The following is a 16,271-nucleotide window of genomic DNA, read 5'->3' as shown; positions in this document are numbered from 1 at the left end:
ACATAAGCTATGAAAAGTTACATACTGGGAGAGAACGGGAGGGATGAGCAGAAAGTGCAACTTCCACTGAAAGTGGGGTTTTTTTAGATGATGAGTACTAAGATAAAACAAGGACGTGCAAGTACCTCTCCTTTGATGGAAAGAAGACATAATTTCATGAAAAAAAATACTTCCAGTTCCTTGCTCCCAAACAGCCTCTGAAGCAGACAAAATGTCACCGATTTAGCTATTTATCACACTGTGTTCTTGCATAAGCTACAGGGAGGGGATTTGTGAACAGACACCTTCCACAGTGGCCAGTGAAACAATCCCAAGTCCCTCATGTTCACTCAGCACACAGCAGTAATTCTGGTAATTACATGCTGTAATTCCCCAGGACTCGAAAGGAGAAACGAACAGGTTTCTTAAGTTTCTTCAGAGCTATGAGAAGAAAGCAGCACTTGAGTAGTTCACTGAATAAAGAAACTGAGCACTGTAACACACAAAAGCAGCAGTTTCTAAGCGTGCTTCAGGTATTTGTACGCTAAAAGAAACCAGGGGAGCTAGGGTTCAGGAAAGCAAGTGGTATAACCAGGATACTTCTGGATCATTCCCATAAATATCACACATACAGGACCTAACCTCATTGTAAATAACACGTTCTGTAGGAAACATTCACAAAGTGCCATACATTTCTAGGACTGTTGCATTTATTTTGTCCTCCTAACTTCACTGCTTCACTTCTCTGATTAAAAGCAAACCCACGTCATCAATTACATGGGAAGAGAAACTAACATATAGCTATTACATGTTTTTCCATAGCTACAGTAAAACTAACATATAGCTAACATATAAGAAAAAATAACTAGTAGCTATTAGAAGGAACGACAGAAGTTACAAATATAAGAACGGGGTCCTTTGAGAGACATGGAAGAATTTTACAACCTTCCTTCATGGCGGCTATTTTTACAGGGCTGTTGGAGAGTTCACCATTAGCGAGTTAGATTTCAGAATTCCACTTGGCACTATCTCCATGTAGAAATTTCAAGCAGAACAAGTGGTTTTATTCAAGACAGCACCTGTGATGGCTTTTAGAAACATAGCTGTTGACAGGTTCTTCTTGTCAACCTCAAGGAAAAAAAAAAAAAGGAAAAGAAAAAAGATCCTGGCTTACGTCCCCTCTCCTTGCCCAGTTTGCTGGTCTCACTAGTCTCAGTGGCTGAGCCACACAGCATGCCTGACATGGCCCAACTGCACTGGCAAAAGCCCTTTACACAGCTCGGAACCAGGCAAGTATTTACGAGGTGCAAGGAAGAAGCTGGGGAGTTGGTTGCCCCTGTTTATCCCCACTGGACCCTGTAACTGCTGAGCCGCATGGTAAAGGCCAGAATGCATACATTAGTGCAGTTACTGACCACACTGCATTGCTGTTTCACAGGGAGAACTTCTGCTCTTTTTTCTGTATGTAAGAAACAGAAGCAATGAAACCTGAAGACAATTAAATGAACTTTTATTAGTGATATTTATACATTTGGTCAATACTACAATGAAAGGGCTCTTCTGCTCTGCAGTCCTGCCTGAAGAAGACAAGCAAAGCAAAGCAACGCTTCATGGTGCAACTCACTGCTCCCAGATGATCTTCAGGTTTGGGGGTAGCTCTGCAGCACACAGTTCATCAAACTTGGACACATCCTTCACAGGAGTGCTATAGAAATTCAGGACATCCTCAGCACTGCGCATCAGGTGGAGCTGTGAATTGGGGACAGCATGACCAAGTTCTGCTGCCAGCTGAGCCAGGAGGCGATACTTTAACCTGTTTTCTTTGAGAGGTGTCTGCTGCCAGTTATCAGGAAGCGAGGGTCCAAAAATCTCCTTGACATAAGACTCAAGGCAGCTCTGTATATTCTCTGGAGGAAGGTAGTTCCTGCTGCGTGGTGGGGGACAGATCAGGCTGGGTTCACTCTTCTCTTGATGAACTACTTTGTCTGCTTCTACTTCTTTTTCCTCCTTCCTGTTAACACCAGACAGAAGTATTTTCAGTCTCTGGGCTACTTAAGCCTGAGTAAGAGCACATTTCTATTCAGAATCTTTTAATATTGGACTCAATCTAGCCCATAGACAGTTTACACATCCCGTGGACACAGCAGGTTTGTTATGCATGCAAGAACAAAAGCCCACAGGCCAGACCTTTACCATTCCCCCAAATGCGGCTTGCCACATAGCAATCACATGCCTAGCTTATTTTATTGGTCTGGGTGTAAACAGAATTTAAGCAGATTAGTGACTTATTTTCCCAGTTACAACTCCATTTTCTAATATGCTGTGAAAAAAGGGTAACAGAAAATAGCCACTACTATAGAAAAAAAATAGTGCCCATAGATAAAAAAATAGGTGGACTATTTTTAACCGCAAAATTGAAGCCTAACTCAAGTTATTTGACTTGCTCATACGCCACAACTTAGTCAACAACACAAGTATGGTTTCACTTAAGAAGTTACACAGAAACGACTATTTTTCACTCCCATTGTAGTGTTGCCCCGAAACATCTCTTTCCCCACGCCAGCAAGCTTCCTTACCAAGCAGGTAAGAGCATTAAAGACCCTGACTGCACCGTCACACCCGCCTGCAAGGTGACGCGACCTAGCACGCTCTCGAATGGTGCACGAACACCAAGCACTGAGGACGGCCGGTCTGAATGACAAGCGAGTGTCCCGGCCGCGGCACAGCACCGTCCCCAGCGGGGGCCTGCCCAGACCCCCGGCCGGTCGCAGGCCCAGCATAGGCAGGCAGCGGGGAGAGGGGTCGAAACCCGCCAGCGCCTGCCCGCCCCCGGCAGTCGCCCCCAAAACACAGGGCGGTCCCCCGCCGTTACCTTAGGCCGCCCCAAAACGCCCTGCTTGCCGGAGCGCCGAGGCCCAGCCGCCGGCCCGCCATCCGCAGCGCGGAAACCGCCGCCATGGCCAGGGGACGCCAAAGCTTCTTCCCGGCAGCCGGCGGGAGAGTGACGCATTTCCGCCCCCTCCCGCAGTGCCTGACGGGAATTGTAGTCCTACCGCGCCACGGCTGAGGGGGCCGCGGCTGGTACCGGTCAGCCCCGAACCGTCCCCGCCGGCCGCCGCCCCCTCAGCCTGGGGGGGGGGGGGGGGGCGGGGGCGACCATCGCCTCACTTGCCCCACGCACCTCCAGGGCGGGCACGGCACAAGGCCGTGCCAGCAGGCGTGGGAAGGAGGTTTGGCAACAGAGCGTGTGGGACTAAAACAACATAAGGTAGGGACATATGTCGTCACCTGCTGCGACTTTAGCGATCGCTGTCTATTTTTGCCAGTCGGAAACTCTTGGCAGCTGTCTCTGGAGGTTTTCATCACGTCTTTGGGGTGTGATGGTTGCTGGTGCTGTCAGCCAGGCCGTTTTCTCAGGGAGATTCTTCTGTAGGCCACATTTCTAACCTGGGCACACAGTTACATGAGAATAACACTTCCCTATTTTTTAAAAGTATGTTCTTCTTTTGTTGTTGTTGTTTTTGTTTTTAAGTGAGAAATAACACTTAATCTGCCCTGTTTTGATTCATGGTAGTACATTCTGCAGACGTCTGCTTGCTCCGGTCACAAACGCCTCTGTCAAAGAGAAACATAAGGAGCCCGGGCACAGCCACCAGCTGCGTCAGGCACACCACATGTGACAGAGCTCCTGCAAAGGAGCAGGAATTAATAAAGCTACAGCTTTAGTTTTATGAAGCATGAAAGGGTTTCTTTTGCCAGTTTGGAGGAACATTTTTTCCACTCTCAATTTTAAGAGAAGAGATCTACCTGGACCAGTAGATCAGTAGGATGCTTCTCATCAGGAGCTGAGGTTTATTTGTAGTCAGGTGGGTGGAGACTTACAGGACCACAACCAAACCAGAAAAGACGTGGTGTTCCTGACTCTGGTCACGGCTTCTGTAGTGTTTTTTGGCAAGTCACTTGCTTTTCGTTCATGGTTGAGGACAGACTGCATGCATGCCTTAATTATGCAATGATTGGATCCACATGAAGGAGTTTGGCGGTGTGAAAGAGCGATTTTCCCTGTTTTCCCTTTCTTTGCTGGCAGGAGCAGTGGGTACCTGTGGCTGGGAGGAGGAGCCTGCAGAGCGGGGTGGCTCCAGGCGCGCAGGCTGGGTCCCAGGAGCCCCTGAAGGGAGGGCAGGGGTGTCTTCTGGGCTATGTGGTCTCTGCTGGTTGCTGGGCTGTTCCAGGGTGTCACTAGCTGATTGGTGTAGCGTGTTGCTGGGTGAATGTTCTTGTATAACCTTAGGTCTGCTATTTTTCATAACATCTGCCTAACTGTGCTTTAGCTAGCAACGCTTACATCTCTAACAGGTACATAGCAACATACCAAAGGTCAAACTGTGGGCCTTCAACATCAGCCTAATTATTCAAGCTGTGCCAACAGGGTAAGCCAAGATGCCTGTCTGCGTGTTTTATGTGAATACTATGGAAAATGCCACTGTAAAAGCACTTTGGAAAAATAGTCTTTGCACAGCACTAACTCAACCTGTGCATCCCTAACTCAGTGTATAGCAGCCTCATCACGTCAGCTATGATTCTTCAGAGGGACGAGAAGCTTCTGAAGGTAGTGTTATTTATCTGTGGCCTGAGTCCAGTGCGCTGGTCATCATATACATCTCTCAGGTTTTCTCAGTGTCTGTGAGACTTCAGTCAGCAGGATTAACATCTCCAGCTGTATCACTACTGGATTATCTCCCTTTGATCTCCTCAGGGTTTCCGAAGCTCACCAGCAGTAACACTTTGTGACTTAATCTTTGCATAGGCTACTGAAAACCATAGATGTGGAAAGAGACTGTAAAGTTTATATGGAGTAAAGAATTGTGAGATAGAGATTAGTTTTCAATTACTGTTTTATTCCCATGATTGAAGACACAATCAGGTTTTGTAATTCAGGATTTTGGCTGCAAAATGTGGTAATGGGCAAGGGTATGTATTTGAATTGCTAGGGAACTACTTCATCTGCCTACTATTCTGGGGGCTAAGCTTAAACCAGAGGGAGAGTGAGTTCATTCATTGGCAGCTGTTGTATGCTGTATGGAAGGAATTCCCTTTCCTTGGAATGTGCAGGTGAAACAGTAATATTCCCTCAGTAAACTGTGGGATCGAAGGGTGGAGAGGAAGCTAATACATTTTATCTCCAGCTCTGTTTAGGGCAAGGGAAATTAGATTTCTTTGTTTTTCTTTCATTTCTGAACATCTTCCAACTTGTGAAGAGAGTCAAGATGAAGGAAGGTTACTGCACTTTCAGTAGGTGTAGCTGGCAGTGAAAAGTGACTGCATGGCAGCTGTGTCAGTCTTCCCAGACATGACATACTGTCCTTTGCAAGCCAAACTGTTAATCTGAAAAAGAAAGAAAAAAGAGGGGAAACCAGTTAGCTTGGAGTAAGAAAGGCAGATGTAGAAAGACAGCAGGAGTAACCAAGCAAGCCCAAATCACAGAGTAATATCCTGGTAAATGTGAAACACCAGGAGGGGCAGGAACAAGAGGAGCCTTAGGAAGCTGACAACGTGTCTTCCTTCATGGTAAGCAGCTCCTCTCTGTGCTGGGGGTGGGGGGAAGCCTCCTACCTGTGCCCGCTTGCGGAAGGCCTCCTGTGCAGCCTTCTTGTTCTCGCTTTTGCCCACCCATGCTGCCAGGGCAGAGGCTTGCAGGGCTCTCCCATATGAAAACGTCAGTTTCCAAGGTTTAGGCAGAGGGGACTGATTCATGGCGTTCAGGTTGACAGAAGCCTCCTCTTCACTCTGACCTCCAGACAGGAAGCAGATTCCTGCAAGAAAGAGGTTTTGAGGCTTAGAAACAGAGTGCTCCAGCCACTGCAATCCCTGAGCTTTATGTGCCAGAGAAGCAAGCGCATCAGATGTAGGAGCAAAGCCAGCAAGAGTCACAGTGTGAATGGACATATAGGAATGAATCGGGAATCACCGGGAACAGCAGCAGGAACGGTGCGGAGAAGAGTAGTGACAGTTGCTACGGCTACATCCTGAGGGGTGTACTTCTTGGGGCAGGAATGTCCAGCTGTCACCATGTTGGGTTTCAGCAGTGTCCCTTCCAGGTACACATGATGATCATTCAAGGCCTTGTAGACAGCAGCCAGAACCTGAAAACAGGAGGATTGAATACAGAGCTCTGCTCAAACCTTCACCTCAACTTGCTGTGGAAAGACAGCTTATTCCTTGGGAAGGTGAGAGCATCAAATTGAATTTTGCTTTCTCATGAAATTTATCACAAGGGTTGTAGCCCTGGAGACACCACTGCTCTTGAGATGACCCAGATACCACGCTTCATATTTACTTGATTTGTCCTTGCAAACTGATGTACTGAAAGAGGGTTAAGTGTTTTTTGGTCCCAGTCCATCCTTCTGAGGTTAAGAATGCTTATATTGGCAGTTTGAATGGAAATCCAAAAGCATGGATTCTACTCTTACATTTGGTATTAACTCATTATTTGATGAGCAACTCACTTTCATGATGCAGTTACGAAGTACATTTTTGGTCAAAACTCTTTGAGATTTGTGAACACAAACTCTGCATAAGATTAGCTGGTCAGGAATCTCTTACCTTTTCTGTGACATACTGACAGCGCTGGAGATCATGGTCTCCATCAGGCAAGATTTCTGGCTCCACAATGGGCACCAAGCCATGCTAAGAAAAGAAAAGTGGGGAAGTCTTTAGGGATGTGGAAGAAAACCTGTCCTGGCAGTCTACCCTGACTTTGGTGGGATTCCTTCTTGCTGCACTGCCCTTCTTCCTCATCTTCTCCAAAACCCTTGCAGAGATCCACCTTTCAAGTGGATCCTTACCTAGCATGTTATCACAGGGAACAGTGAGAAGGGGCAACAGCATCTTAGGAAAGGTTGCTGGAGGATACATACCTGCTGGCAGATGCTGGCATAGCGTGCCAATGCATTGGCATTCTCTTGGATGGCAAGTTGAGAGGGTGTTGTGCTGGTGATCTTCAGCACTGCACGCCACTTGCCAAAGTCGGCACCGTCCTTCTTGTACTGGGCACAGCGCTCAGCCAGTCCATCCAGCCCTGCAGATGAAAGAACAGTGCTTCATGAGAGCAGTTCTTCAGGACATAGCTCTGAAAAGTACCATGACACCAGCCAAGGCTGCAACTCAGGTGAGTCACCCCATGGCTTTTGCTGCAGCAGTCATAGCATAGGCTCCTTAGATGTCTCCTTACCTTGGATGGTGGTTTCTCCATTTGTTCCTGCTAGGGGGGCTGTGCCTTTATCCAGCTGTGGAGGCCAGAAAAACAGGAAGGGTTACAGAGAGATGGAGATCAGTGTCATCTTCTTACCCACGGCTAGTCTGTCTTTGCAGGCTGACCGTGAGTAAAATACAGGGCTGAACACACTAAGGGTGCAAAGGAGGGAAATGTTGGAGCTAACGGGAAGAAAAGGAGTGAATTGGGTAAGAGGAAGGGGCAATGTGTAGATGGCTGCAGGGAGTGGCTCGAGAGCTCTGTTAGATGCAGAAAAGACTAGATTTAGGTTACTGCATGCAGGGATTTAATTGCAGTGAATGGTGAGTATATGGGAGTTAGTGGATGAAAAGTTCCTGCATCAAATGCAAATGTTAGTTATACAAAAGCAATGCAGAGAATGGTGGCAGAGATCCTCTAGTGATTTTAAAACCAAACACAAAAAAGAAAAAAAAGTGGCAAGAAAGAGTGCAGCCCCATGGGTTTCACTGGAAATGGGGTTTTGATTATGCTCCTAGCCAGGCATGTACAGATACCTTTATTCCCACCACAATGCCTTTTTCTTTGATGAGAGCTGGAAATGGCTTTCCATTGCTGTCTTTCTGATAGAGGGTCTCATGGAAGAGGATCACTCCCCCAATGCTCTGGTTGATGGAAGCATCTGAAGAGAAGAGGATCTCTCTAAAAGCCCGGCGATTCTCCTCTGTGTTCTCCACGTTGATCCTCTGCAGCCTGTTCCCCATGGTACCTAGCGAGGTGGACAAAGGTCAGACAGAGAGGTGTTAGGCTTGACTGGCCTCCTGGTCCCTGTATGTAGTAATGAACCAGGGCTCCAGTTCAGAGCTTCCTTTCTCACTCCATAGTTTGTCAGCTTTTGTTGCTATAGACACAGCTCTGCCTGGCTGAGTTGTTCCTGCTCAGTCAACAGTTTTTGAGTGTTTTTCATTTACTCCACTGATTTCAAAGATGAAGCAAAGTTAAGAGGAAAAGTCCTGGGTCCTACTAATTGATTGATATCCAGAACTCACCCACTGATTCATCTGCAGCTAAGATCCCCTTTCCTGAAGCCACAATCCGCTGAGCAATGTCTGAAAGAGCTTTCTTCTGCTCTGGAGACAGCGCTGGGAATTGGTGGGTCATCTTGACTTACCTGTGGAAGACAATTACGGTTAGAAGCTGAGGGAGACTGTATACACAAACTGTGGACCAGAGACACCACTCAGGTATCTCCGTTGGAGGGCTCTCCATGCTTCTCTGGTCCATGTTATAGGCATGTGCCCAGAAATCCATTCGAGTTCTTCTTGGCTTGGTGTGTCTGGCAAATCAGAAGAGAGAAATGCAGGAGCCACATCCTAACACATCTTTCTAGAACCAAAGTGGGAAAGACGCTGTGTTTTACATGGATTTGCTCAGAGACTAAAGGAAGGTCAGTCTGTCATAAAAACGTGCACCAAGCTAACAAGTATGCTAATTGCAGACTCTGCAAACTCTTTGCAAAGCATGTACGACTTTTTGGTCCCGATCAGAAGAAAGCCAATTATCACATTGCTTACCTTTACGCTTTTCCTAACAATGCCCCTCTCCCATGCCTTGGCCAGTGTGGCAGTATTTGCTACTTTGTCTAGTTGATTTTCCATCCCCACCCTCCTGCTTTGGTCTGTAATTTTCTCATCCCCATGTCTGCTTTCAGAACTATAGCACATTGCTTTATGTAACACCTGGGGGTTCAGAAGGATTCACCACCCATTTCTATCTTTTCAGCTGTAGCAGAGGCTTACCACCTGCAGACACCCAGCACCTGAAATCCAGGTTCTGTCTTGTTGTGACAAAATGCTTGATCTTATTAAAGTTTTGATTATATGGCATTAAATTACAGTTTCTGAGATCATCTGAGTAGTCCAAGTTACTTCCCTATGTGTATAAGCCTGTGAGCCTGAGAAATAAAGACTGTCTTCCCTTTGTTTATCATGTGCCATAGCTAAGGCAACATCCAATGTTTTATCAGCTGGTGGTAAATCCATGAGATGAATCATTAAAAACAGCACAAAAGATCTCCAATAACAAGTTTTCCTCCAGAGGGGTAGGCCTCTGGGCAGTGTCCGCATTTTCTATTCTCAAACTTAGCCTTAGAGGGGAGTGAGAACATGTCATTTCCCCTTTCACCACATGCCAGAGGTGGCCAGCAAATACGTCTCCCCATGTAAGCATGTACACAGCCAAGTCCTCCATCCTCTTTCCCTGCACGCAGGTATTAATTGCCAGGGGATGCTTGTCTTGCCCTCATTGCTGAAGGGTGTAATGGGCAGAAAGGACCAGGGTTCTGGCAGCAGTACTATCACGGTACTGTGACAGCTATAAATCTGCATCTCTGATTTATAGTGGAAGGTATTTTGGTATTGGTAATGTTACTGTGCAAGATTCAAATGGAGGTGTCTACCAGTACAGACCAGTCAGATGCAGTGTCCAGTTGCCTGCTTTACCTTTTCGTGAGTTGTTTGAAACTAGAATTCATCCTATGCAACTTATCAACAGTGAGTTTAGGGAGAGTTTGAAGGAGTGCGTGATGAAGACTGTGGCAAATGAGGGAGGGTTCCCTCCTTTTCCAAACGCTGAAAGGCCTTGCTGTGCTCCTGCAAAAGCAGGCTTTCCTGCACTCCTCTCTCTGTATGCCAGGCTGTGGCAGAGCTCTGGGAAGCATCCTTCTACAGTGGTGACCACAACTCCATTACTCCCAGCTCTTACCCTGTTCGGCCCACCTAAAAGAACTTGCAGAGCTATGGTTTATACTGCACAGCTAATTAAGTTTGCCTGTAATCTGCCTTATCTCTCACCTGCTTTCTGTGTCTGATATGTCTCTTAGAAATAGGAAACAGGCTTGTTATTATGATTACTGTAATAATAGTTTGTGTTGTAAGCACTTCAGTCAAAACCATAGCACTGTTAAATAAATTAATATGCAAAATTATGAGGAATCACTTCAGTAGTTCACAGTCTCTGTGGAAAAGAGTGGAAAATTGTGATCTGGCAAGAATATGATCTTGTCCAAGGTCAAAACTAATGAATTGCTACATCAGTAATGGGATTTCAGAGTTGCAGTTTGGAGGTATGCTACAGCACAACTATCTGTATCCAGATAATCTTTAATCCAGCTAGCTGAATTACAAGATCATCAGTTATTCTAGTTATGTTGTTACGGGTATACTTTCTCTCCAGCAATGTAGTAAGCAATGAGACTAATGTCTGTTGTATCTTACTTGTTTCCAGTGTTTGCATGAAGATAACAAAAAGACAGTTATCACCCAAAACCAGCCTTCAAAGCAAAATGCCGAAATACGGAAATAGGAGTTTTCAGTGGGTAATGCTGATCCAAGTGAGTACTCTGAGAGACTGAAACAATACAGTGTAGTTCCACAATCATGAATTGGAAGACAGCAGATTATTTCCAGTTTCCATGCAAGTATCTAATTGTGTGTGAGAGGATTAGGTGGAGATTTGCCAAAAGGCTCCCCAAAATGATCTGTAAGGCCATGGTGAGTAGTTCCCAGCTACCCTGCTGAGTTACAAGGACAAATAAAATGCACAGTGTTTCTAACTGAAATGGTGAAGAAATGAGTGCAAAAGTGCAGTTGTAAAGCTAATGATAGCTCTAATGTCCAATCAGGTACCCTTGATTTAGGACTTTATTTTTCTGTGATTCTTTCATGAGGACCATAATCTCTGAGGATCTTCCCCGTTGGATTCAGAAAGGATGTCTCTGCTGTAAGTTACTGCTCTGAGCATTTAAAGAGGAGCGGAGAAGGCTTACACTTCAGTAACACTTCATACAGCTGCCTTGTAAAGAGTAAGCTCCCAGCACATCCACAGAAACATTAATGTCCCCCCGCTTAAAGAGCTGGATATGTCATCTTACAGGTCCTGAGGAAAAAAAATGGTGCCCAGGCTGCCAAAGCTGCACAGCTCATTTCATGCTTCCAAGAACAAAGCCTATTATTTGCCTTTTTATTCTGCTTTATTTGTTTAATTTGACAACTTTTCCAGGCAGGAAAAAGCTTGAAGGAACTGTCTTCTCAATACCAGTATCTAGGAGTTGTCCCACCAATGAAGTTTTTAAAGAAATTTTATTTTTATTTACCCATTTTAGGCTGTGGGCTAGTATCATAGTGTCACAAGCTCAAGTAATTTTGCATTGATTTGACATTGTATAAATACAATGTATTCTCTTTGTGGTAACTGCTTACATAACATTTTTTAGAAGTTGAAGAAAAAACCAAAAGAATAAAACTGCACAGAATGCACAAAACCCCCAGCTTTACGGCTACCTTGAGTGTTTGTCAGGCTTCAACAGCTCCTTAAGCAAACAAAGTTCTTTGTTCAGCCCCCAGCGTGTGACTGGCAGGAGGTGGGGGTGGGAGAAAAGGGGACAGCACAGTTGTAAAAGTAAATATTGTACTGCTGAAGTCTCAAGTTTTTCTCAGCTACTGTAATGGAGGACTGCAGGGGAAATATCTTCATGGATATCAGCACAAGCACTGCATCCTGTTAATATTAATAGTGAGAACCAAAGGGCAGAAGCAAGACGAACGGCAGAAGGAATAAACTCTTACTTTCCACTTCAGATCATCTTAGAAACATTAATACTTCGTTGGCATCTTTTCTTTCCAACCAACCTCAAGTGACTGGCATCTTCTAATCTTACAGAAAATCTCACCTGAGTCCTGGTTTGCAGATGGGAAAAGATTGGATTAGATTCTGCAGGTTTTTCTCTTGGGTGTCTTCATTGCCTTCTTTTATAAAATTGGTTCCAAAAGTGCAGGACCAAACTCTCAAAACATGTTTTGTATTCCACGCATGTAGCTTTTCCTGTTCAGTTACTAGTAAAGACAGCCCTTCAACATAATCTCTGACAGTTAGCAATACAAACCAGATGTACATGTTGTTGCACTGTGCACACAAGACATTCTGCTTCCAAAGAGCAGGTCTGAAGAAGCAAAAGTTCCATATATAGATAGATAAATACAGTTGATGATAGGGAAAATGAAAAGTATTCAAAAATTTAGCCCGTCACATGTACGCACAGCGTTAACCTGACTGGATTTACTACTCATTTACACTTGTATGCTTAGGAGAGACAGACACATAATAAGTTATGTACCTTATATTCTCATTGCAGTGGATATATCTATTTATTGCCCTCACTTCTCTGTGGAGCTCTGTTGAAAAGCTACTTCTAAGTACATCTGGTTACTTGGGCATTGGGCAAACTGATAGGTATGAACAGCTGGGCAAGCCTGGCCCCGTCCTGCTGATGGAGCACATTCTAATCTAGCCTGCAGATGACACCAAGCTGGCAGGACTAGTCGATACGCTTGATTGCTGGGCAGCCTTCCAGAAGAGCCTGGATGGGGGGTGGGAAGAGACCAACAGGAGCACCGTGAAGTTCAGCCAAGACAAATGCCCAGCCATTGCCTGCAGGGCAGAGCCCTGGCAGTGATCCCACCAGCGCTGGTGGGACAGGGGAACAGCTCGTTGGAGAAGGCCCAGGGCCCCATCAGGCAGAGACCTGAACAGGGGCCAGCAACGATGGCCAGCAGCATCCTGTGTGAGCAGGGGTCTGGCCCAGAGAGCCAAGGGAGGACAGGGATTATCCCCCTCTGCTCAGCACTCTTTAGATCACATCTGGGTACTGCATCCAGTGTTGGGCCCCTGCAGTACAGGAAAGACATTGACAAACTGGAGTGAGTTCAGCGGATGCCACCGAGAAGGTCGTGAGCTGAAGGACTTGCTCTGCGAGAGAGAGGCTGCAGAGCTGGGTCTAGTTCAGCCTCAAGCAGAGATGGCTTCGGGGGCACATCTCAGCAACCCCCAATACCTACAGAGTGGTGATCAAAGAGGCAGAGCCGGGCTCTTCACAGCGGCATGTGACGGGAGAGTGAGAGACAACAGGCATAAGCAGAAACTAGAGAGATTCAGACTGGATAAGAAGACATTTTTTTCACTATTGGGACAGCCAAGTGGTGGAGCAGGTTGACAGAGAAGCTGTGCTCTGTCCTTGGAGGTTGTTAACACCCACCTGAACAAAGCCATGAGCAGCCTGATCTGACCCTGTATCTAACCCTGCTTTGAGCAGGTTGGACTACAGACATCCTAACGTCCCTTTCAGCCTGAATTACCCTGTGACTCTGTGTGAGTACTTGCTTTAGGGAGCTGAAGTGGAAGTGGTGCCTCCTGTGTGTATGAAGGAGCTCTGAGGGAAGAACAGGACATTGCTCCTTTTATCTTTGCAGTGAGAGTGACAGTTTTAACAGAGCAAAATGTTTCATTTCTGGGTTCTAAAAAGTGAGTCAAGGATATGGGACAAAAAGAGATATTCAGACTTCTGTCATCTAGAAAAAGCAGCAGATTTTTTGATTGATGTACTAATTTCACCATCTTGATAGGTCCTGTGGGGCATATATGATGGTAAATTGCCTGGTTGTTTTTAGTCTCTTTTATGAGGGTGAGAACAAGGGAGTTTTCCGTCTTCATGCTCTGTCTAGGGACCTTGCTTCAACTTCGTATCTCAAGTGGATGAGACCTGCAGTGCCCTGTCCTGATTCCCATGTTAGCCTCAGACCAAAGGCTACTGCTCTGAGCAAATGAGCAAGCCCTGAGCAGATGTACCCCATTTCATATCTCTAGCAAGTATGAAAGGAGGTTATGTACTCAGGGACCTGGCCTCTGCAGTCAGTGCAGAGCACTCCTGGAGCGCTCACGATGGCTAGAGATGGCTGTGGTGGCAAGAAACTGGTTTCTTGGAAGTAAGTGTGGTCATTAGGGTGAAGCTGCCTCTCAGGTCTGTGGTTTTCTCAGAAAAGGTAAAAAAATGCTGTCAGACTTGCACAAGAATTCAAGTCTTGTAATGCCAGCAGGGGAGGCTGGGGGAAGTGGTGGTGAGGGTTTCAGGTGGGCTACATAGTTTTGGGTGCCAGGCACATGGGATAGTTGAGAAAGTGATGGAGGATCATAGACTCAATGAAGATTTGAGTTTGTTCAGCAATTTCCTGAAGCTGGCTGTTCACAACTTGAAAGGTTACAGCCTAATGCAAAAGCAGTTGTCTCCTGTGCTGCAGACTACCTTACCACCCCCCTGCCGAAGAATCTCATCCACACTACTGCACCAATACTTCAGAAGAAGCTGCGCAACGAACACACATAATTACACTTCTGTCAGCACTGGTGTTTGTCAGGACCAGCTGCATTCTCCAGTCATTCTCTCTTCTGCTTGCAAAACATAAATTTATGTACTCCACAAGCATAAACAAACACAAACAAAACAAAGCACTAGAAAGCAATGCAGGTATGTTATTGCTCTAGTCCCCTTAGACTAAGGATTCACTTACTCCAGGAGTTCTGAGTGACTAAGCTAAGTTAGAAAGCCAGTGTTAGCAGCAAATGGGTCACATTGGAAGATCACTGCAGAATGGCTGAGTGCTTATTTCTTGCAAGCTGTTCCTGGAACAAAAAAATAAAAACAAAACCAAAAACAACTCCCCAAGCCCACTTTAGATAAACACATTGTGTCTCAGCTGCTGATATACGTACCACATTTACAGTTTAGAAATGAAATGATTATACTTACGTGTTTGCGGACAGTGCCTCTGCTGCTACAAGCTTCTGGTGAGGTGGTTGCAAGCAAAGAGACCTGGTCCTTCTAATCGCTAACTTTTATAAATTTCTTGACAGGTGGTTTGTTTGTTTTTTTTCCCCTCTACTCCTTCATTCTCCCTCCTCCCCAGGCTGGTTGGGGAGGTGTCATTGCTCAAGGTTGGTCATTGGCTGTCAGACCACAACCACACACACTAATGGGACCTGGTCTCACTCTTGGTGTTCCTCCCCTTTCCCCTCCCCTGTCTATATAAGGCCGTTCATGATGCAGTGAAACTGAGACATTTTCCAGTTATTTAAAATTGTTCCTCCTTTTTCTAAAACAGACTGAAAAGAACTACAAGAGGAACCATGGAAATTGTTTACAGGCATCTTGGGCATAACTTTCCATTTAGGGTTAGATCTTCTGGAAGCTTATGCTTAGGAAAACTACACAGTGCAGGAAAGAAGAGTAGAAAACAAAATGCAGAAACAATGCAACAGATCCTTAATTGACATGAGTTAGTATCATTTCAGTGGCCTCCTACATGTTACATTGATTTTTCCTCACTTGAAAATTTGGCACAGAAACGTATTTTCCTTTTCCAGTTAGTATATGGAAAGGCAAAATGCAATGCTTCAGTGTCAGGGTTAATGAAACTGCAAGTTCTGATTCCCTTTAATGCAATGTATGTGTGAGAATTACGGTTATCAGAAGAAATATGCCCACATTGAGGTGCACAAGTGCAAGCCAAATTTTCTACCAAAATCCCATTGAAACACCTACCCATATTACAATGACATACAAACTTTGCTAAGTTGCGTAGCAAAATTTTCCTGTGAAAAATGCTAATGCTCTATAAACATTATATCAGCATTGCAGTTTATATGAAATCACACTACAGCTGTGCACCAAATCCAGGTAGATGATAGACTTGATTTTTATTTTTTTTTCCCCCATACTGCAGGTCAGTACTCCAGGAGGGAAGCACAGCGTAGGGTCTGTTAGGCAAACATCATACTCTCAGCAACAGCATGCTCTTCGACCTTGGACATTAGCATGTCTTTACCACAAAGACCCACTGTTTGCGTGAAGAATGACGTAGTTTCTCCATTTATTTGTCTCATGTAGTGACACCTTTAACCTTTACATGGACACGGTGAGACACCTGATTTCTCCTTTCGCTGAGCAACACTGTCTTCATTAGGGCACTTCCTCCTTGAGCCTGTCTCTTCTAGAGCTGCAAGGTCAGTGCCTGTAGGAAATCTTAACAGCTTACATGCTGCAAGTGGTAGCACTCTGTCACAGACAGCAGAGAAACGTCTGAAAAAGCTGAGGATATGGTCCAAATGAAAGTTTTGTGCTTGTGTTGTTTTCTTTAACGTTCTCCTTCCTGATCCATACCTTTTTGCTGAA

General features: G+C 45.4%; 3 protein-coding genes across 4 annotated transcripts in view; 1 reads left to right on the top strand and 2 right to left on the bottom strand.

Moving 5' to 3' along the window:
- Positions 1-1,472: 1,472 nt before the first annotated feature.
- MRPL50 (mitochondrial ribosomal protein L50) lies at positions 1,473-2,994 on the bottom strand. The gene is made up of 2 exons (XM_075740698.1): positions 2,852-2,994; positions 1,473-1,990 (listed from the first exon to the last, which is right to left on the bottom strand). Exons 1-2 carry the CDS (start codon positions 2,935-2,937, stop codon positions 1,600-1,602), a joined length of 477 nt encoding a protein of 158 aa, XP_075596813.1. The 5' UTR covers positions 2,938-2,994; the 3' UTR covers positions 1,473-1,599.
- A 30-nt stretch (positions 2,995-3,024) lies between these two features.
- RNF20 (ring finger protein 20) overlaps positions 3,025-16,271 on the top strand; it is a 65,197-nt gene continuing 51,950 nt past the window's right edge. Inside the window, exon 1 of the mRNA XM_075740689.1 lies at positions 3,025-3,247. The gene's annotated coding sequence lies outside the window, so the exon portion shown is untranslated. The remainder of the gene's footprint in view (positions 3,248-16,271) is intronic.
- Positions 4,857-14,991, bottom strand: ALDOB (aldolase, fructose-bisphosphate B). 2 transcript variants are annotated; one of them, XM_010300418.2, is made up of 9 exons: positions 14,850-14,991; positions 8,260-8,381; positions 7,768-7,979; positions 7,211-7,265; positions 6,897-7,057; positions 6,583-6,666; positions 5,948-6,122; positions 5,593-5,792; positions 4,857-5,364 (listed from the first exon to the last, which is right to left on the bottom strand). In XM_010300418.2, the coding sequence occupies exons 2-9, from the start codon at positions 8,369-8,371 to the stop codon at positions 5,269-5,271; spliced, it is 1,095 nt and encodes a 364-aa protein (XP_010298720.1). In that variant the 5' UTR covers positions 8,372-8,381; positions 14,850-14,991; the 3' UTR covers positions 4,857-5,268. The 2 variants fall into 2 exon arrangements, with proteins under 2 accessions (XP_010298720.1, XP_075596812.1); XM_075740697.1 differs by lacking the exon at positions 14,850-14,991 and adding an exon at positions 14,611-14,717.

This window comes from Balearica regulorum, chromosome Z, assembly GCF_011004875.1.
Source record: "Balearica regulorum gibbericeps isolate bBalReg1 chromosome Z, bBalReg1.pri, whole genome shotgun sequence".
Taxonomy (NCBI): Eukaryota; Metazoa; Chordata; class Aves; order Gruiformes; family Gruidae; genus Balearica; species Balearica regulorum.
This window is presented reverse-complemented; position numbering and strand designations above follow the sequence as displayed.